The sequence below is a fragment of the Nuphar pumila genome, chromosome 13 (genome assembly GCF_984573655.1).
Source record: "Nuphar pumila chromosome 13, dmNupPumi1.hap1.1, whole genome shotgun sequence".
NCBI lineage: Eukaryota > Viridiplantae > Streptophyta > Magnoliopsida > Nymphaeales > Nymphaeaceae > Nuphar > Nuphar pumila.
Window position 1 is genome coordinate 73,565,833 of NC_143261.1, and position 24,066 is coordinate 73,589,898.

Genomic DNA, 24,066 nt, shown 5'->3' on the forward strand with positions numbered 1-24,066 from the left:
GAATTCCATTCGATGGTCAAAGCAAAGTTTGCTTGTGATATTGTGCATTTACAATGTAATGGTGGAGGAGAGTATTCATCGAATGAGTTTATTGCCTTTCTTCGGGATAAAGGAATAAGTCGACAGGTTTCTTGCCCTCATACTCCTCAACAAAATGGGGTTGCAGAGAGGAAACACAAGCATATTGTCGAGAGCGCGATGAGCATGTTACATGATAGCAATGTGCCCGTTAGTCTCTGGACAGAAGTTTTTCACACATCTGTTCATATCATAAATCGTCTTCCTATGGCACTTTTGGATCGGAAATCTCCCTATTATACTTTATTTGGGCAACATCCCTCTTACGATGGGCTGCGTGTTTTTGGTTGTGTATGTTATGTACATATTGATTCATCTCTGCGAAATAAGTTTTGAGACAAGGTTGTCAAGTGCAGATTTGTTGGGTATGCAGATGAATACAAAGGTTATCGATGCTATGACCCTACTACAAAACGTATTAGGACCTTCAGAAATGTTGTTTTTGACGAACGAAATTTTCAGGTCAATGACTCTGCAGCGTTGTCATCTCGAGAATTAGAAGTATATGATCCATGGATGAGCGCAAATCTTTTTGCTAATACAGGAGAAACATGTCAGACAAATTGCCCTTCCTTCGACTTGAGTAGGGAGTTGAATGACTCACAAATACATGTTGAATCATCTCCAGTTGAGCCAACCCCAGTAGAACGCTTCTCTGGACAGGTATACACTAGACGGGACAAAAATACAGAGCCGAGGTATGTGGAAAGCATCGCCAATGATCCGGCTCAAAGGCCGTCACGCATTAAGCATCCTATTCAACGATGGGTGAGTTATGAGACCTTCTCTCTTGATTTCCAGTTGTTTATGTCTCAGCTCACAAAACAGGCTGAACCCACTTGTTTTACTCAAGCTCTTCAATCCCGTCATTGGACTGAAGCTATGAATGAAGAAATGGAAGCCCTTCATGAATGCCAGACTTGTGAAATAGTCCCTCGGCCAGAAGGAAAGAATGTAGTTGGCTCAAAATGGGTTTATAAAACAAAATATAAGCCTGAAGGAAGCATTGACAGATATAAGGCACGACTTGTTGCTCGAGGATTCACACAACAATATGGTGAAGACTACGATGAAACTTTTAGTCCGGTAGTCAAAATGGGTACTATTCGTGTCATCATATCCCTAGCAGTCGATTGAGGTTGGAGCCTTAGCCAGATGGATGTTAAAAATGCATTTTTGCATGGAACTTTAAAGGAAGAAGTGTATATGGAGCAACCTCCTGGTTATGCCGAGAAGGACCCTACTGCCTGGGTGTGCAAACTAAGGAAATCTCTGTATGGGTTGAAACAGGCATCCCGTTCCTGGTTTGAAAGTTTCTCTATGCAAATTCAGAGTTATGGTTTTAGAAGATGCTCTCTGGATCATTCCCTTTTTATTTGCCAAAAGGCAGACATTGTTATACTTCTTCTTATATATGTTGATGACATTGTGATCACTGGGAGTTCAGATAATCATGTGCAAGAAGTGAAACAGTTTTTAATGAAAACTTTCAAAATGAAAGATTTAGGGGAGTTGAGGTACTTTCTTGGTGTGGAAGTTGACAGACAACAAGACACATTGACACTCATGCAACAAAAATACACTTGACCTTCTGGAAAGAGCCAGGATGACGAATTGCAAACCAGTCAGTACTCCTAGTGTATTGCACCAAAGGCTGAGCTCTGAAGATGGTCATCTTTGTGTCAACCCTACAATGTATAGAAGTCTCGTGGGAATGTTACAGTACTTGACCTTTACCAGACCTGATATAGTTTATGCTGTCAATCAGGTATCCCAGTTTATGCATGCTCCAACGGAGGGGTCATATGGAAGCTGTGAAGCGTATTCTACGTTATTTAAAAGGAACTATAGGAGACAGACTTGTTTATCGCAAGAACGATAATTTGCATAGAGGACATGAACTCATCACTTATACAAACGTAGATTGGGCAGGGGATCCAGATGAGAGACGATCTGTCTCTGGATATTGTGTATATATTGGACACAATTTAGTGTCCTGGAGCAGCAGAAAACAAAAGGCAGTGGCACGATCGAGTACAGAGGCTGAATACAGATCGATGGCTGCAGGCACGGCAGAAGCCACATGGATTAGACACTTATTGAGTGATCTTGGGGAGACAATTATTCGATCTTTTCTTCTATGTGACAATCAAAGCGCAATAAACATTGCATGTAATCCTATCCAGCATAGCAGAACGAAGCACATTGAGATTGATCAACATTTCATACGGCAGAAAGTCGAGATGAAGGAGATAGAACTACGTCATGTTCGAACAGAAGATCAAGTGGCAGACTTGTTTACCAAGGGGTTAACAGGACGTCAATTTTGGCTATTGAAGAACAAGTTGTACATGATCCAAAATCACGTACAACTTGAGGGAGGGTGTTAAAATATAGCTTGCGTATGGATCTGGATCCAGATCCATACGCATGGTATGTTAATGAAACACATGCTGTTTTACTCTCATTAATGGCATCCTTGTAATATCTCTGATATTACAAGGATAGTTGTATTTTTGCTATTATATATAATATGGTTAGGGCTTGGAGGTCGAGCATCGTGAGCCGCCCCAGCCATTGTGTTCTCTCTCTCTCTCTTTCTCTCTCGCCCTGTTTCCTGTTAACGCTATAGCAGATATGAAATCTGATACTTTATACCAAATTTACCGACATGTCCTCATGAGCGAAACGTCAGGGAAAGAGCTCTATCTTGATCTCATCACGCCATCGTGCCATCGCAGACTGTATTACCTATCCAAAACCTGCCCATAAAATGGGTCAGTTTCACTAAAAACTGGTAGGTGCACAGACAGAACAATATAGAATATAATTAAGCAGAATAATTTAATATGTCAAGTAGACAGACAATTAAATAGCAATTTACTTTCAGCAGAGTCGTAGAACAAACTATCATGAGCACAATGCTAAAATTATTACAAGCATTTTACTGGCACAAGTAGGCTAACTACTACAAGCAAAGAAGTGCATAAGAAATTTAACTAGCAAAATACAATATTTCATCAACCACACACACAATTCCATAAGTATTGAACCGGTGGTACACCATAACTTTCATACGCGTATAACTCAACAAATTGTGTAATCAGATTTAAATTATGTTTCGATATTAACTGGCCAAGTGGGTACGCACAAGGCACGACTCTAGAAACAGCCTAGACTGATCTGGGGGTTTATTATGCTATGTATTTTATGATAACCCGGATAGCTGGCTGAGTCCGCACCTAAGGGGACGGTCGGTGACCAAGAGAGAAATCCCCAAAGCAGCATAAACAATAGATGCATCCCAAACATGGAGAGCTACCACCTAGGATAATTATGGTAGTCTCATTTCCCTAACTCCGATGACTGGGGAAGCCGAGTCTTTTGCTCGTAACTGCCATTAATGGCCTGTCCATCGAAGTTTTGTACCTTCCTGTCCTCTCTCCTGACAGGAGTCAGCGATTCGAATGAGTACATCAGGGGTAGTTAACTGAAGACCCATTCTACATACTCTGGTCTTTCGACCAACTCGAGTATCTTGCCGGTGAAGGCGAAAACATCACTTATTTAAGTGATCTCAGCATTTTGTTATTTGCACTCATCAAGGTTGCCACAACCTACTCATCAACGTAAGAAGACGTACTTGTCAAAAAGTACGAACGTACTTGTCAAAAGTACGACTACGATAAAAAGGATATGGTTTCACCAAAGAAACCCCAACATATATTATCTGCATAAGAAGTAACACAACATAATTTGACAAGATAAGTCTTGAATTCATTTCAACAATATTTTGCATATTTCATGATACAAGGTCGTCTCGGATCTCTCGTCTGATCAACAAAGTACTTAACATGTTGTGCATGTCTAAAAGTACGCTATACTGAACCAGGGAGGTGTGTGGGCTTCTAAAAAGGAACACCCAACACACAACTTCATAACGATCCAAAGAATATAGGAGTGCTCATTTGGCACGATTCATCCTTAAAAGCCATAATGCCACATTAAGTTATTCACGCAAGGCACAACACTATCAATCTTACATCCAAAATTTATCTTAGTATCGACATGTGACACTAGATTGATAAATAAAGAATGGGTCCTTCAACAGAAGCCCACTCATTCATATGCTCATGCCCCTGATCGGGGTTATTCGAATTGGGTCGCAACTCGAATCGGGGTTATAAAATATTTCTCCCAAGTGTGTGGACCTGGGAGGGCCTATATGTGACTTCGAAATCCGACAGGACTTAAAACTTAACTTTGCAAAAGTTGTGCACTTTGAAGAGCCTTGGGTTTGCAGAAGGAAATCCTCTTTAAAAGAACTATAGCGCACAAGTGCAACTTCTAGTGTTTTGAAAACAAGTGATAACAGGATAGGCACAAGACTACATTTATGTAAGTACATATTTACCATGAGTGTGAGCATATGCAAGTTATAACATGTCAACAAACAACTCTCGACTTGCGATGCCGCACATCGAGGGAAAAACGCATAACACACGAGGTGCCAAACCATACCTTGACCACTTAGATAGGCAGACACATAAGGTCATAAGTAATACATGAGACACGAAGTCGTACCTCACTCAAAGGAAATATGCAGGCAGAAATGTATACATGCAAATAAGGGCATATGTATTTCAAAAAGTACGAAACCACACCTCAAATTCATAAACAACTACGCAAAATAATAATCGAAGAATGAAATTGTATATCAACCCATAAGAACGTACATGCAAGTATATAGGCAAGCAATTAAGGGCATAAGTATTGCAAAAAGTGTGAAACCACCTTCAACACATAAGCAAATACGCAAATTAATACTCTAAAAGTAAAATCGTACCTCGACTCATAAACATGCAGACAAGAATAATACGCCACGCAAAAGCAATATAAATCTAAGTACAACTAGCATGGACATCTTAATTATTTCAACTTAATTAGATCTATTGCCCCTTGTGTCTACGAGTGTAGATGATACGAGGGTCGGGCCGCGGAGCGCGAACGGGACCCGTTGCGTAAATCTGCAAGAGTGTGAAACATTTAATTATGCTAATCTAATTAATGGTGTGACGAGGACATGGGTAGGTTTAGGCGACAGGGACGAGCCACTGCCGAAAACAGCAAGGCGGCAGGGGCCCTCGGCTCCTTCCGACAGAACAATAAAATAGCAGGGGCTTCGGCCCCTGCCTGCCAAAAATAGCGAATGGCAGGGGCCTCGACCCCTGCCTGACAAGGAAGCGAAGGGCAGGGGCCTTTGCCCCTGCCAAACAAGGTCACGCATGGCAGGGGCCTCGGTCCTTACCTGACAAAACAGCCGACAGGGGCCTCGGCCCCTGCCTCACGAAGGTAACAAGTGGCAGGGACACTGGTCCCTGCGTGCCAGCTCAGAATGGCAGGGGTCTTAGCCCCTACCAGATAGAATAATGAAGGACAGGGGTATCGGCCTCTACCTCGTAGAACAGAGAACGGCAGGGGCCTCAGCCCCCCTTGCCTGAAGAACAGGGAATGGCAGGGGCCTCGGCCCCTGTCTGGCACAAAAATGAATGGAAGGGGCCTTGGCCCCTTCCTGACAAAAATAGGGAATGGTAGGGGCCCCAGCCTCTGCCTGACGAAACAAGGGACGGCAAGGGCCTCAGCCCCTGCCTGAAGAACCAACAAATGGCAGGGGCCTCGACCCCTGCCTGAAAAATCCACGGAGCTGCAGGGGGTGACAAGCCCCCTGCGTGCCGAGAATCAAGGGGCAGCAGGGGGATATCCCCTGCCCTCCTAGAAGCCAAGAGGCGGCAGGGGGGAGCCCCTGCCAGCCTAGCAAAACAAAGGGCGACAGGGGCATCGCCTCTGCCAGCTGGGATGGGAAGGCGGTAGGGGCATTACCCCTGCGTGCCAAAACCCTAGGGGCAGCAGGGGCGAGCCCCTGCCTGCCGGGGAAACAGGAAACGGCAGGGGCATTGCCCCTGCCTATCGGAGATTGAGAGGCAGCAGGGGGCTAACCCCTGCCAGAGAGAGAGATCTCGGGACGGGGGTGACAGGGGGCAGCCGACCTCCCGTCGGTTTCCCTATCACCCACAGGGGTGAGGAGGTGTCGCAGGGGCCATTGGTCCCCTGCCGGCACTCCGGCGCACCCCCAGAGGGAAGAGGGGACGACAGGGGCCTTATAGGCCACCTGTCGGGCCTCCGAAGAGCACAGGAGAGGCGGGAGGACGCGGCAGGGGGGCCGTGCGCCGCCTGTCGGCCTCCCAGCGAGGTGACAGAGAGGGGGGTGAGGAGGAGAAGAGGGAGGAGGAGAGGGCGGTGAAAAGGCATACCTTCGAGGTCGCCGGCAGGAGGAGGCGTCGGCAGGCAGACGAGGGAAGAGGGCGCGAAGGGGAGGAGGCGTCGGTTGGGGTTGCCGGCGAGGCTGTCGCCTGTAGGGAACGAGAAGGGGGGCGGGGCATCGATCCTCCCCTTCCGCAACGCTCTTAAAGAGCTCGGGGAGGGGCGACAAAAGGGGAAACCCCGATGGGTTTCCCTTATCGGGTCGAAGGCGCGGTGGGGGGTGCGGCGCACAGGAGAAAGGGTTTTCTCAAAACCCTTTCCCTTGTGTCAGGTTTTTAAAAACCCTAACGACGATGGGCCCGGGTCGGGTCCGGACCCGACCCGGCTCGGGTTCGATAATTTTTTTTTTCTTTTTTAAATACAGGTTTTACAATGCATTTAATAGGGCATATGTAAAGGGAAACTTAAGGAAAGATAATAAGAGGATTCATGCATTACACATAAGACATGCATTTTTCTGCTATGCATTAGAACATGATATGTTATATGTTTCCTTAATTGTTATATGTTTGGTGGATGCGTTATGTTTAACTTTCAATGTATGTTAAATGTCTTTTTGTACTAGAATTGTGCATCATGGTATGGTTTAATGTTTCTTTATGCATAATGCATGTACCTTGTGGTATGAATGCGTACCTGAATTATAAATTTTCATAATTGCATTTCTCTGAATAATTGTATGGATTCATATTGTGGTTGTGGGATATATAAATGTTGCTATTAATGTTACCTGTCAGTTAACTTCTGATAAATTGTTGACGGTCGTAGCATAGATTTTTACTTATTCTTGTATGTGCCAAAAACCATACATGACACCCATATCACATACTGGATTTATGATGTACTACATTAAAAGTTACAGATTTCCTACTTAGACAGTTGTAGTCTAATTCTTATAAATTTTCAGTTGAAGAGTTGGAGTTAGGAGCGACTGCGGGATGAGGCTTCGATCGAGATTTTTGGATTTATTGTTCTAGGGATAGTGTGAGAAACTCTGATGTTATTTTTCATTAATTATGAAATAAATGTTTTGGTTTGTTTCCCCTATAATGTTTTGGAATGCTTAACCCTATGGTATGACTTGTTTCCGCTGTATTGAAAAAAAAAATTCCTCAAAATTTGGGTTAAGATTTCGGGGGCGTTACAAACAGACCCAACCCAACTTATTATATATAATGAAGTAGGGCATGACTTCCAATGTGTGGAAGACGCCCCTCTTGTTGCAGCCACCCCTTTCTCTCTACGTTCTTCTTCTGCATCATCTAAATTACGATGAATGAATTCTAACAGTTCCATCAAGATCATGATCAGTATGGGCATGTTTGCAGCGCCTGTTATTTTGTAACTTTCACAGTTTTTTTGCGATTCTGAATCACATTTTAGAACTTTCATAGGGGCATTGCAAACATGCAAAAATGCAACCCATGAATATGATTCTCATCTGTGAATGTTGAAGCCTCAAAACTTGTGAAAAGTGTAGAAAACTTTCACAAGCATTAATGCTTTGCTGTGAATGTATTAAAGTAATGACATGACATGACACATTCTAGATTTTCACACAAGTCTAATTCACAACCTAAAAGCAAACATGAGAAAATGCTTGAGAATGTGAATCACATAAATCACTTTCACAAGGACAACTTTTGCAGCTACATTAACCTGTGATCAAAACAAACATGCCCTATAATCATATAATTTCTGTTTTAAAATTTTGTAAGATGCAGTCACAAGCTGCCTGTCCTTTTTTTCTTCATGCTAATATGTTGCTTACCATGGGACTGAGTTTTTTTTTTGAACTTGTTCATTCAATACAGACCCAACAAGTGGTGCAGTTACAATGGTTTTAATTTGCTTGTACCTGTAGCTTCTTTTCAAAATCATTTGCTCCAAATTCCAGAGTATCAAAATTGTACCTCTTATCTTTGATATGACTTAGTATCTTCTCTTTCATTTGTTAGGGTGTAGATATTAGCGACCTTGACATACTAAGAGTTATTTTTGGAATTTTTCCTACTTATCGTGACAGGTATGGATGCCATTAATCATGAAAGGCTTATGTTATCTTTTTGTTGAGGCATATTGTTGACACAAATAGTTTTCTTGCTGAGTTTTCAATTGGAACACCTGCAATGATTCCAGTATAAAATCCATTCTTATGAATTGTTCAATTTTTTTGCTCTAATGAGTGATTAGCTTAATTTTTTTGCCTATTTCTGTACTTTCATAATACTTTTGATTTTTTGGTGATGCAAATATATACGACCATGTTGCTTATGCTTGTAATGAAATCACAAGAGAAAGAACACGATCACAAGGCCACTAATAGGCAAAGCACAAGAGCACAATAGTGTACACATGCACAAGCCACTAAGGAATGAACACAATAAAAATTGTTGTTTTATTATCACTCAAAATTAATAATTTTTATTGTGCTTGCGTGTGCCCTTGGTGGCCTATGTCAACAACTACTTGAGCTAGTCCCAACGGCTATATAACCCTAGACAAAACTGCCCCTAGTGGACATAACCTATTACAAAATACTAAAAACAAAAATAATAAAAAGTAAAAAATACAAAGAAAACCTAATATACAAGCTAATCTTAAAGACATATATATGTATACTAATATATATATAATATATATAGATATACACATGCAATATATATACATATTAATATATATAAGACATACATTTAACACCCCCTTCAAATTGACAAGGAAATGATGGACAATTTGTCAAGAAGAAACAAGAAGTGAGGTGATGACAAGGCTTTAGTGGAGAAGTCAACAATTTGATGTTCAGATGACATATAAGGAAGTTCAATGCTTTCTTTGAGGAATTCTTAACGAACATAGTGGCAATCCATCTCTATGTGCTTCGTAAATTTGTGAAATGTGTGATTGCTTGCAATATAGATAACACTTATTATTGCAGCATATCTTCATAGGAGTAGAGATATTGATGTTGCATATTCACAACTGAATTTTCTCCTTGAACCAACATAATAAAAATACCTCGACTACGTAGCCTTCGATGGTACGTACGTTAAGTCTTCCTTTCTGTATCCAGAATGACTTGAATATTTCGCAGTCTAAGGCACTAGATATTGAAAAATTTTAAATGTTGTGTCCAGGTTTCTTTCTGAGAAACCAATATATTTCTCATCATTGTGGTACTATCAGACATGCATGACATGTTAGTACGACGATGATTGGACTGGAGGTTTATGGTAACCTCGTAGTGTGACAATGCACGGTGATTAAAAGAAAAATCACATAAATGGAGATGATCGCCTTCACAGGCAAAATGCTCGATTTGGTTTAAAAGACCAGAGCATATTGAATGGGTTGTCCAATAAAATAAGACCTGACATACCCATTTATTCATTGGTTCTGTCAAGGGAGATGATAGGATGGTACAAAAACTCCGATGGATAAGTTGTTAACAACTATGCTTCTCGAGTAGCAATGACTCAGTGTCCCCGGTCATCCGAGTTAGGGGACTGGGTTACCAAATATTATCATAGGTGGTAAATCCTAATGATTTCTGTAGAAGTTCGGATGCATCTCTCGATAACAAGTGGCCTCTCGAGAATTCTCTCTCGGTCATTAGACCGTTCCCTTGGGAGCAGACTCAGCTAGTTGTCCGGGGTACTAAAATACACGGAATAATAAACCCCTAGGCAGTCTCAGTTGTTTCTACGTTTGTCCTGTACGTACCCACAGGTTAGTAATTATCTAAACAAGATTATCATGCTCATTTTACTTATTCTGAAACTGCACATCGCAAAAGGAATAATGCATATGTTATTCTTGTTATGATTTTTGATATCTATGCACCTACCAGACTTTTATAAGTTTGAACCATTTTATGGGATACAGGTGATGATTAGGTTGGTGCGGCAGGCGGTGACGCGATGACGTGATGATATGAAGAACCCACTCTGTCTCTGTTGTTTTGCTTCTTAGTACGTTTTTTTGTAATTTTGTATAAGGGTTTTCTTTTTTAATACTTTTGTGTAAACTTTAATTATCAAAAACTTGTTTAAAGCTATGTGATTTCAATGATTGTATGGAGATATAAATCCATTGTGTAAAGGAAAGTTCGCCTGTGATATGCCCAAAGTTGCCAGTCGAGAAAGCGATACGGGAAGCGAGGTACTTCTAAAATTTTAGGAAGCGGGAAGCGCGGGATGACTTAGGAGCGAACCAGGAAGCTTCTCGGAAGTGAACCGAAAGCGACATAGGATTCGAGTGAGAAGCGAAAGGAAAGTGAATAAGAATCGAAAGGGAAGCAAAAATGTAATTATATATTTTTATTTTACCAAAAAATAAGATTTATGTCATTATTGACAAAATAAAACGTGTATCTAAGACAATAAATAATATAAGTTGCAATTATCTAACAAATGCATCATATTGCAACTGTCAAGCATTTAAAAAATAATACATCAAGAAAAAATCATAATTCACATTCTTGTTGCAACCATTTAACAAATGCATGCAAGCACTAAATAATGCATTAAGAAAACAAATAAATTTGATTAAAAAACGTACATTTTTCAACGAATGAATCAAATGATTTGTTATTTGATGTTGTGATTGTTGTAAATCTTGTGTTCTCTGCAACATAGAAAATGAGAAATCAATAAACTCAAAGATTACATAGAGATATCGTTAAATTTTTAAGCTATAAAGTTGTAAACTGTAAATTATAAGCTATAAAGTTCTAAACTATAAACTTAAAATTAACATAATCCACTATTTCACTTCATCATGCAAGGTTCAAAATAAAAGTACATATCAAACCAACAAATTATTATAAGACCATGACAAAAAAAGTAACATTAAAGTTTCTAAGTGGGACTATTCCAACTACATCATCAAAAGAATAATTAAGAATTCAAGAGTTCATTAATCTATCATCTTTCTCTTCCCCTTCAAGTCAGTAATAGATCGAGAACTTTCTGCATCATCACGTGTTTCTTGTCTTCCACGACCATGCCTTCTGCTCCTTCTTTCATTTCCTATAATGAATATGTTAAAAAATGAAAATGCTCAAAAACTTTAATTTAAAATATAAAAATACATATATAGAAAAAGTAAAAATAAAAAACACAAGATCAGCATACCTTGCCTAGGTCTTCTACTAAAAAAACGATCAATCCGGCCTTGAGGAACTGATGGTCGCTCTTGTATATTTGTAGTTCTACTAGCTTTGTTGGATTGTTTTGTATCCTCTTCAGCTTCATTTGTACGTATGATTATTGGAGGTAATTGAGCTCTTGGTTGTGCATCTTTGGGTTTGAATTTGTAAATAGTACTTGATTGTTGTGTACTATCATCCAAATCTCTCCAACGCATGTCCTCTAATCTCAACATATTTTCTTCTACAATAGGAAGTTCTGGATTGATATCCCATTTTCGGCTAGGTCCTTCTTTGTAGCGATTGTTGCAACTTTTATAACAAGAATATAAAATATGATTAGCATAAACAATCAATGATAGAAAAAAAGAAAAAAAATACCAAAATAAAAGTACAACACAGTTTAATTATACCTGTCAATCAATCAAAGATTGGAATGAATATACACCAACGTATCAACACGATCTTTATTGAGCCTATTTCTTTTAACATTGTGAATATAACTGTAGGTGCTCCACACTCTTTCTGCAGAAGATGTGCTAATAGGTTTTGATAAAACCTTAATGGCTAATGCTCTCAACTCAGGTGTATCTCCACCATAAAAACGCCACCAATTAAGCACCAACATTGTAGGATTCAATGCATCTATTATTGCTGCATTTCGACTAAATCTTTCACTTCTTGATGCAAAAGCCACAAGTTGTGACCTATAAAATGTAGAGAGCTATTTATTTTCAGCAGATATGACTTCAAGCATGAACATTGCACCGTCTAAGATATCATTATCCTTTTCTGCAAAAAAACTGTTTAATAACTATAACAAGAAAATGTAAATGAAATAATAAAATAATTAAATCATTAATCTTTAAACTTTATTAAATAGATAGAATAAAATTTTTACCAGAAGAAACTCGTTTGACTCTTCCTGCTGCTGAGATCTTGAGATACTCTGACTCGTAATATTTTGGAGTAAGCATGTGGGCTAGACTGTGGAGAGGCACATTCATTCTATCCCATCTATTTGAGACAATCTTATGAATTATTTCATATAAATCTGATTGTCCTTTTAGATTGTCTTTGATTTCCCCCAACATGTCCATGCCTTCATACACTTCACCAATTATAAGGCCTTCCTGATCACAAAATTTAATGATCTTATATATGGGTTTTGTAATCAATAATGCTAAACGTACAAAATCTCAATATTCTTCATCATGAACAGTTGTTTTTGTTGTAACAACCCTTTTTTCATAGTTTCATCCGTGCATGATTGCTTCCATTTGCTCCATCTATCTGAAATTACTATGAGCCTCAAGCTCTCCCTCACATCAAGCAAGCGCTTTAAAGTAGTATAATGTGAAGCAAACTTTGTTTTTGCAATATTTATTAGCTCTAATTTTTCATTGCTTCTAAAGATTGCTAGTGCTTTGGAATGATTTGTGATATACTTCACAATTTCTTTACTCTGCAAATATGTTTCTCCCAACAAATGAAACTCATGTGCCAAATCCTTAAAGATCAAATTATGTGTGTGCACAACACAAGGTGACCAAAAAATATACTTATACGTAGTAAGCGCTTCAAAGTAGTATAATGTGAATTAAACCTTGTTTTTGCAATCTTTATTACCTCTAATTTTTCATTGCTTCTAAAGATTGCTAGTGCTTTTGAATGATTTGTGATATACTTCACAATTTCTTTACTCTGCAAATATGTTTTTCCCAACCAATGAAACTTATGTGCCAAATCCTTAAAGATCAAATTAAGTGTGTGCACAACACAAGGTGACCAAAAAATATATTTATACGTTTGTTTTAATTTTTCACCTGCTAACTTGCAATTTGTTGCATTGTCTGTAATCACTTGCACTACATTAGAAGGCCCCACAAGTTTAAGTACCGTCTTCAAAAACTCAGCAATGTTTGCAGCTGACTGTTGCACATTAGAAAAATCGCTTGAATATAAGAACATCGAGCCAAAAAAGTTTGATGCATGTATATTTATCAAGTGTTTATTCTTGATATTTGTCCAACCGTCTGAGACAATGGAAACTCCAAACTCCTCAAACTTTTCTCGAAATTCATTTAACTTCTTGTGAACACGCTCTTTCTCTCAAGCAACGTTGTTCGCACTTTTTCATATGATGGGGTTTTATATCCAGGCACTTTACTAATCGCATATATCATCTCTTCTCAATATGGTGATCGAAGAACATTGAAAGGTATGTCATTTGCACACAAAAATCTTATAATTTTATGATCTACATCATCTCTTTCTACCTTTTTAAAGGTATCACGAATATCAACTGTTTTTCGGCTTCCACTAAATGATGTAGTCATACTAATAGGCTTCTCTGGTTTATCAATTCTTGATCTCCTCAACTCAAATGCAATTGATAAAACCTCCACTCGTCGAACTTGCTTTTTAATTTTCTTTGCCAATTTTGCATTTTTTGCAACTACAGGACAAAAGGCAATCCCAACACTTTGTCCCTTTGGAGATCCCATGAGATGTGCAAAAACTTGAGTATATGACACATGATAGATATTTTTGCAGTGCTTGCACATAAAAACCTGCGTTCCACCTTGCTTTCCTTGCCCACTCTTCTTTTGTTTCAATACATGGCGCCATAGCACTGTTGTTTTATGGATGCTAGGTGGTTCATCATCTTGGTCATCTTCATAATAGTAGTCATCCAAGTCATATTCTTCTTCATCTTCTTCATCAAAACAATTTTCTTTTCTGTCCTCAAACTGAAATGGACAATCAGAAGACGTCTTGCCCTTTCTTGCTCTGATACCAGTTGTCACAGGCTAATTTTCCAAAGCCAAATTTTTCACATTTTAAGCCAAGGAAGGCCCGTGCGGCACTAGGCCTCACGGCCTAGTCAACCTCACAGCACGTGTTTCCCACACGTAAACTTCTTACCCAACGGAACGTCAACTTAGCAAACCCTTCTTTTCAAGAAATTCTTCCAAACAAGGTCCATCGTGCATCTGATCGCCACTTACGTGCATAGTCGTCCCTGTTAAAATGTAAAACTGTACATATATGTATATATAATAATATTATATATGTATAAATACATTTTTCATTTCTTTCTTTTCTGTAATTTTTTTCCTTTATTTTTATTTTGTCTTTATGTCATCTAATTCAGTTTGAACTAGAATGACTGTTGCTAGTCAAATCCTGTCTAGACTTGACTAGCAATAGAACTGTTGGACTGACACATTCCAACAGCTCTAAATAGAGCTGTTGGACTGTGCCCAACAGCTCTATTGAGTCCTCTTTCAGCTGTGTATATAAAGGGGTGCAGCCCTTCTTGTATTTTACTCCAATGCTTCTTAAGCAATTGGTTTTTCATATCAATAAAGAATACATTTTTATTTTTATTTTGTTTCCAGTTATACCCTTTTTAAGGGTTATGCTTTAGTGTCATTCTTGACACTTGCTCTTGTTAATCTAAGCTCGTGTTTCGAAGATCCCCATTTCATTTCATGGTATCAGAGCCGCGGAAGTACTAAATCTTGAGGAAAAGCTGCCTCGGTTTCCGTGCCCATTTGCAAAAGTGTTCGCCACTTGAAGAGAAGTGTTTTATCACTTCATTGGAGAAGATTTCACATCTTGTTGTATTGTTTTTTTTTTCTTTCTTTTTCATTTTCCTTCTTGTTTCTCTTCTATCCCTATTCTTTCTCTCCTTGTAATCGATGGATGACAATGATAAAGTCACCATCATGCCTATGAAACTAAGCGATACGAACTATGTAACATGGGCTTCAATCATGAAGCACCATATATGGGGAAAAGGCTTATGGGGGATTGTGGATGGTTCCGATTCAGAACCTAAGCTATCTCTTACTAAAAAGGAGGGAGATAAAGAGGTCCCTCTATCGGAAGAAGAGAAAATCAAGGCTATTGCCTCATACGAGAAGAAATAGAAAGAATGGAGAATATCTCATGCGAAGATAATGTCATGGCTTATCAATAGCGTTGACATTAAAAAATGCTCAAGTCTTGCCAAATTTGATCATGCCGATAAGGCATGGGAATACCTTAAGAATATGTATTCCCTTAAAGATATTGCACACGTGTGCAACCTCCAAGAAAAAGTTCGAATGATGACACGAGGAGACAAAACTATTCGTGAATATTACAATGGGTTGTCCGAACTTTGGGAAGAACTTTCCCTTTTAGAACCAAAGTGGCATTGTGCCGAAGACATCGAGCTTCGTCAGAAACAATTCGATGCTGAACATTTTTACCAGTTTATCACTGGATTAAGGCCGGAATTTGAAACCACTAAATCGGCCCTACTTCACCGGGGAAAAATTCCTTCTATTGTTGAAACTATTGAAGAGTTAACAATGGAAGAAAATCGTCTCCAGAAAGGTTCTTTAAAAATTGAAGATGATTTCGTTTTAGCCGTGTCTAGACCAGGGAATCATGTTCAATCATATAGGCCTCCTCACTTTAACCGACAAAATGGTGACTATGATAAGAAGAAAGTTATTTGTCATCACTGTCATGAATCGGGACACTACAGGCCACAATGTCCCAAACTTAAGGAGCTGAGAGAAAAAAGAGCTGCAATTGCTGGATCGGAGCCTAAAGATCAGGATGCACCAGTTTCTCTGGCCCAACTAATGGAGATTCTTCAGCCTCTCATCAAAGGTGCCTCTTCCTCATCTGAAGCTTCAACCGGCGCAGCAGCCTCATCTTTTTCTGATCTAGGTAAAATTTCTTGGCTTCTTGACTCTGGTGCATCTTTTCATATGACCCCAAATAATCAAAGTCTATCCAAATGTGTTAAAAATAAAAAAAGTGTGTCAAAGGTCTTTACTGCTGATAGGACTTCTCTTGAAATAGAAGGAATAGGAAATTTTGAAAAAAATTTATAAAACAAAAAATTTTTTTATTCCAGAAATTAGACATGTTCCCAAATTAAATTTAAATCTTTTATCTGTATCTCAAATTTCTGATTATGGGTGTAATATTTCTTTTTCTTCTCATGGTTGTTGGGTACAGGATCTCCAGTCAGGCAAGCTGATTGGGGAAGGCCATAGAGAAGGAGGACTCTATTACATGGATTTTTTGGAAATGCCGAAGAAAGCTTTTTGTTATAATATTCAAAAAATAGAGTTGGAACTGTGGCATAAGAGACTTGGTCACCCACATATAGCCAAAATCCAACATTTTCCAAATCTAGGGAAATTTTGTAACTCTGAATCATTTGATTGTAAAGATTGTATTCTCGGCAAAATGAAAAGATTACCATTTCAGAACATAACCTTTTTTTCTTCAAGACCACTTGAATTAATACACTCGGATGTTTGGGGTCCTGCACCAGTAATTTCTAAAGGAGGATTTGTTTACTATGTTATTTTTTGTCGATGATTTCTCCCGACATACGTGGATGTACTTTCTCAAACATAAGTCTGAAGTATTTTCATACTTTCAAACTTTTCATAATATGGTTAAAAACAAGTTTCAAAATGATATTACTATTTTTCGCACAGATTCAGGGGGAGAGTTTTTATTCACAGATTTTCAAAATTATCTTAAATTGCATGGCATCACACATCAAAGATCTTGTCCTTATACACCTCAACAAAATGGACTGGCAGAACGAAAACATCGCCATATTATAGAAACCACTAAGACTTTATTAATAGCAAATCAAGTCCCGAAAGACTTTTGGGCAGAAGCTGCCTTAACTGCCACCTATCTCATTAATAGGATGCCATCTTCTTCGTTACAAAATATCACTCCCATTGAAAAACTTATGAACATTTCTCCAGACTACTCTAGTCTAAAAATATTTGGGTGCAAATGTTTCATATTTACTGACAAAAATGATAAACTTTCCCCTCGTGCGATTCCCTGTGCCTTTTTAGGATATGCTGAAAACCAGAAAGGTTATAGATGTTTTGACTTCAAAAATAATAAACTATATGTGTCTAGAAATGTTTCCTTTCTTGAAAAGGAGAGCTTTTTTTATTTTAGAAAATTAAAAGACGTCACTGAGTACTCCTTTTTGCTAGATCTAACATCAACATCTGATGAATATGACCTTGACTGTAACTTTGATGATGATCAAAGAATTATTAATCTTAATGTTGAAAATGAAGAAGTTCATAGAGATACTAGTATTCAATATTCCAGGCGACGAGAGTCTAATCCTCCATGTGCACTTGAGAAATATTCTAACATTCCAACTAGACAATCAACCCGAATCTTGAGGCCTCCAGGAAAGTTTGTATCATACGAGTCTTTCTCACCCACATATAGGGCAGTTATTGCATTAATTCACTCATATGAAGAACCATCCACATATTTTCAAGCAAAAAATGATATCAAATGGATAGAAGCCATGAAAGCTGAATTAGATGCACTTGAAAAGGCTTCTACATGGAATATTCAAGATCTTCCTCCAGGGAAGAAAACTATAGGATGTCGATGGGTTTATAAAATTAAAACCAAGAGTAATGGTACTCTTGAAAGATATAAAGCCCGTTTAGTAGCCAAAGGTTATGCCCAAGAATATGGGATTGATTATGAAGAAACCTTTGCTCCGGTGGCTCGTATGACTACTGTCCGAACCTTAATTGCCTTAGCTTCTATCAAAAAATGGTCTATTTTTCAAATGGATGTCAAAAATGCTTTTTTAAATGGAAAGCTAGTTGAAGAAGTATATATGGAACCCCCTCCTGGTCTAAGTATTCCTAAGGGTAAAGTCCTTCGCTTAGAAAAAGCTCTTTATGGACTTAAACAAGCACCAAAAGCTTGGTATGATAGGTTTAGTCGTGTTATGATTGATATTGGTTTTCAATTCTGTTTAACTGACACTGCTTTGTTTATTAAGAATTCTGATGCAGGGATCATTGTGCTTCTTCTCTATGTGGATGATATGATCATCACCGGAAGCGATAAACAGGGAGTTAAAACAATCAAAACACTACTTAAATCTCATTTTGAAATGACTGATTTGGGCTTGTTGAGATATTTTTTAGGCATTGAAGTTGCTTATTCTCCTAGAGGATATTTATTATCTCAGACTAAATTTGCTTTTGATATTGTTTTCAGGTCTGGTATTACTGATGATAAGAAAGTCGACACTCCAGAAGTTGTTAATGTTAAAATGAAGATTGATGATGGAGAACTTCTTGCAGACCCTACTCCTTACAAACAGCTTGTCGGGGCACTTTCCTATCTATCCATTACCAGACCAGATATAGCACATGCTGTTCATACAGCAAGTCAATTTCAACATGCTCCTACTTCTGTTCATATGGGAGCAGTCATGCGTATTATCAGATACATCAAGTCCTCTCTTTCACGAGGACTTTTCTTATCTTCCTCCTCTTCTCTTGATTTAATTGCATATACTGATGCTGATTGGGGAGGTGATCCCAATAACAGACACTCAACCACTGGCTTTTGTGTCTTTTTAGGGGAATCATTAATCTCGTGGAGGTGTAAAAAGCAGCAGAAGGTATCTCTCTCATCCACAGAAGCTGAATACAGAGCCATGGCAACCACGACCATGGAAGTAGTTTGGCTCCGACGACTGTTTGCTGACATGGGAGTTGAAGCAACAAAGGCTTCACAAATGTGTTGTGACAACAAAAGTGCGATCTACATTGCTAGTAACAGAACATTCCACGAACGCACCAAACACATCGAAATGGATTGTCACTACGTCAGAGAGGAATATCTACACGGGATAATTGATCTGCCATATGTCACTTCAGAATATCAGTTAGCAGACTTCTTTACAAAGCCTCTCGCTGCTCCCCGATTTCACTTTCCCTTAGACAAACTTTCGCTCATTGTACCGTAAGTTTGAGGGGGAGTGTTAAAATGTAAAACTGTACATATATGTATATATAATAATATTATATTATTATATATATATATATAAATACATTTTTCATTTCTTTCTTTTCTGTAATTTTTTTTCTTTATTTTTATTTTTTGTCTTTATGTCATCTAGTTCAGTTTGAACTAGAATGACTGTTGCTAGTCAAATCTTGTCCAGACTTGACTAGCAATAGAGCTGTTGGACTGACACAGTCCAACAACTCTTAATAGAGCTGTTGGATAGAGCTGTTGGACTGACACATTCCAACAGCTCTAAATAGAGCTGTTGGACTGTGCCCAACAGCTCTATTGAGTCCTCTTTCAGCTGTGTATATAAAGGGGTGCAGCCCTTCTTGTATTTTACTCCAATGCTTCTTAAGCAATTGGTTTTTCATATCAATAATGAATACATTTTTATTTTTATTTTGTTTCCAGTTATACCCTTTTTAAGGGTTATGCTTTAGTGTCATTCTTGACACTTGCTCTTGTTAATCTAAGCTCGTGTTTCGAAGATCCCCATTTCATTTCAGTCCCATACCGGCTAGCACCTTCAACCGTCGAGCCAAACGTGCCTTACTACTCCCACAAGCAAGCGCACATTGACAAGAGTTGAAACATGCATTCGCAACACTACCGACTTAACCAACATCCAACACGGGTCATGAGGAGCATAACAGATCCCAAAGCCTTTACCGATGCATGTCATGCCTCCAACCATCATTACAAGCCACCTCTCCTCAATTCCAGCCATCCGAGCCAACATCGCACAATTGCCTTAGCCTTGCGTGCCATGGAGCAGATAGCGGCCCCATGGGCACGCCCCCAACATAACCTCACCACCGAAGGGACAAGGTCTTTCGACCCCCAGTTCGAAGACCAGTTGATGATTCCATGCCATAGCGAAAAGCACCACCCAAACTCATTCGTTGGCGTTGTGCACTCACTTGCACAACCCCGTGCCACCATGCACGGTTGGGACCGCACCGCCGCACCAAGAGTCGCCTACCCGCGCACCCAAGGCCTTTGCCTACGTCCCATGGGGGATTTGCACTACACACGGATACCCCTATGCACTCCCAGTGCTGCCCGTGCGATATAGGGGGTGCCTATCTCAAGCTGCTGCAACATGCTCCAAATTGCAAAAATAATCATCATCGTCATTATAATTGTCTTGATCGTAGTTTGTGATGGTCATTGTGAAGCAAAGAACAAGCAAATATACATGCATCATAAAAGTATAAGAATCAGTCTAAAACACTTTAAAAAAACTATTATTAACAGCAAAGGAAGAAGAGTGAAGAACACAAATCATTACTCTCATAATTTACCAATTACTAAAACAAAAAAATAAACATCATTTGAGGAGGTGAAAGATCTATGATTCTATAATATACTATGATAAAACAGGCAAAATTAAAAAAAGAAATGAATGATAAGCTCAATCATGCTCGGTAATACATTTTTGTAAAATTTATAAAGATTTTGCACGATTGATTTTTTGAAAATTTTAAAAACCTGAGAGCTGATCCCTATAAAATCAAGAATATATATCACATTTATGCTATCAGAATTTTAAAATAAAATAAAATAAACATGAAAAACTCATTGCCCTGTTAAGGCTTTGAAACTGCTTCACAGCCTATTGGCATGTTAAGGCTTTGAAACCACTTCATGAAGTGGTACAGTCTACAGAACCCGAGGCACAAACGAAAGACAAATAAAGAGGAATAAAAGCAATAGACATAACTATTTTGACCATAAATAAGAAATAACATGTTTATACATTCATAACATGCATATACTAGTCAACAAAGAATAGAAAAAATATCATGTTCTCAAATTTCAAAAATTGTATACGAGAACACATGCTCGAAAAGGATTATTTACATGAATATGTTATCATTCCAAAAAGTCATAGATCAATGCTATTCGTGAACAAAGAGCATATTAGGTTAAAAAACAAATACAAGAACACTATGTCTCACTGTTTCTCTCTCAAACAATACGAAAATGAAGAGGAAAAAAAGGAGGCGACTTACCAAAATTGCTTTCCATGGTCTACACGAGCCTCCTCCCTCACGCTCACTCTGTCTCACCAAGAATGTGTGTGCCTGACTCACCCGGATCAAGTTGGCTGAATTTCACCTAACCGCCTACTGCTGGCAGGCCAACATGGCCATCAGTGCGGTGGGTACAAGCTTCACTAGCAGGGCTGCAGGGGGAGGGGTGGAGAGGAAGGAGCTCACGGCGAGCTCCACTAGCAGGGCTGCATGGGGAGGGGTGGAGAGGAAGGAGCTCACGACGAACTCCACTAGCAGGGCTGCAAGGGGAGGGGTAGAGAGGAAGGAGCTCACAGCACGATCCACTAGCAGGTCTGCAGGGGGAGGGGTAGAGAGGAAGGCGCTCACGACGAACTCCACTAGCAGCTGAAGGGTGGAGGGGGGAAAAATCGGAGCGTGACTGGGAGAGAAGATGCACAGATGCACAATCGTGAATGGTGAATCTGCATCTCGTGGGCGAGATGAGGAGAAGAGAGGAGAGAAGAGATGGAGGGAAAATGGATACGCGTACCTGAATATCCTCATCACCAGTTGGTGGAGGTCGCAGAACGTCAGAAAAGGTCGTCGATAGTTCTGAAGGTCGTCGGTCGGTGGCCAAAATCCAGAGAGAGAGAGAGAGGAGGAAGAGAGACTCAGAAGAGGCGTGAAAAAAACCCTAAAGCCTCTTTTAAGTTTTGTTTTCACGAGTTTTTTAAAATTTCCATTTTGCCCTTAATAAAAAAACTTTCTTTTAAAAAAAGGGCAAAATAGTAACAAAGGTCACCCATACCCCTTTAAAGGGGTACGCGTATCCCATTAAAGTGGTACGCTCTTCCTGATACTTAAGTGCGCTTCCCCGTGCGTTTTGGAAGCGTCGCGTTTCGCGCTTCCGAAATGCGTATCGGGGAAGCGCGCTTCCCCTCAAGCATAGGCGCTTTTGGTAACTCTGGATGTGCCTAAGGTCCGTTGACTTGTTCTTTCAAACACTGTTTTCTGCTGAACTACTATTTTAAACTCTGAAAAAAGATTTATTGCAAAGTTTCAATTTTTTTCTAAAAGTTTACAAGTTCGGGATTTTGGAGCGTTAAAGACATTATTTTTTTTTAAGAACATTTTTAATAAATTCCAGTAATAATCATATCATCTATATATAAAAGCAAAATAATGATACTTGGTCCTGCATTCTTGACAAAAAGAGTAGCATCAGTATAATAGGACATAAAGACAAGATCAATCATAACTTTGCTAAACCGGTCATACTAGACCTTATGGGTATGTTTAAGACCATATAAGGCTTTCTTAAGTCAAAGAACTTAACTTCCTCAACATCAAGCCCAGATGGAGGGTTCATGTATACTTCTTCACCAAGATCTCTATTAAGAAAGGCATTCTTAATATCTAATTGATAAATTGGCCAGTTTTTAATAGAAGCTACAACTATAAGTCCTAACATTTTTCATTCTAGTTACAGGTCATAAGGTTTCTTCGAAATCAATTCTTGAGCATATCTTTTGGATAGTAACCTAGCTTTATACTTTTCTAAAGTCTCGTCGCTCTTGGTTTTAACTTTGAATACCCATCTACGTTCTATAGCCTTCTTATTTAAAGTAATGTTCATAATTTCCCATGTTTTAGCTTTATGGAGGGCATCTAACTCAACCTTCAATGCTTCTATCCAATGGGGATAGTCTTTGGCTTCCTTGTACGAAGACTCGTTAAAAGCATGAATAGCTAAAAGACAAGCTCTATGTTTTTTGAAAAATGACTCATATGATACAAACCTACTAGGAGGCCTTAGATATAAGATTTGATCTTCTAAGATTGGTCTCATCTATGGGTTGGTTTTGCATAAACTTGTCAAGTGCACATGGGTGTTTCTCATTGTTATGCTGGGAATAGACATTGACTTCTTGTCACTCAAATGCTTAAGAAAAAAGCATATAAAATATGGGAGAGATTCTCATATATATACATGGAGGAACAAGAGAGGTTCCACTGGCCACGACTAGTCAAACTAGCTGTTGGACTAGCCCAACTAGTTGAGCTAGTCCCAACGACTATATAAGCCTGGACAAAAATACCCTGAATGGGCATAACCTATTACAAAATAATAATAAGAAATTAAAAATACAAAGAAAACCTAATGTACAAGCTAATCTAAAAGACACACACACACACACACACGCACACACACACACACACATATATATATATATATATATATATATATATATATATATATATATATATATATATATATAAAGACATATTTAGCAATGCTTTGTGTGCAAAGCTACATGTCCAGATACGAGAATATTACGAGTTTCTTGGTTATAACACATGTAACCATTGTGCTCATCATTTTTACCCACAAACTTATAGATTTCATCATGTACATAGAATCTATTCTCAACTTGCAAAAGGTTGTATTTTGGATGCCTACTATACAACATATAATAAGTTGAATTCCCTCCTAAAGAAGTTAAAAGATGTGATTACTCAAAGAAATCACTTCAGTCTACAAATTTGTTCTTAATCTATACCAGGGTTACCGGAAGCGCCTAGCTAAAAGGGGAAGCGCGCTTCCCCGAAGCGCGAAACGTCGCGCTTCCGAAGCGTGGG

The 24,066-nt window shown here is 38.9% G+C and overlaps 1 protein-coding gene across 1 annotated transcript in view; it reads left to right on the forward strand.

Annotated features, from left to right (window-relative positions):
• LOC149818708 (Lycopene beta/epsilon cyclase protein) overlaps positions 1-24,066 on the forward strand; it is a 220,272-nt gene that overhangs the window by 91,856 nt on the left and 104,350 nt on the right. Inside the window, exon 10 of the mRNA XM_089985863.1 lies at positions 8,358-8,425. Coding sequence (XP_089841989.1) covers positions 8,358-8,425 — 68 coding nt within the window. The remainder of the gene's footprint in view (positions 1-8,357; positions 8,426-24,066) is intronic.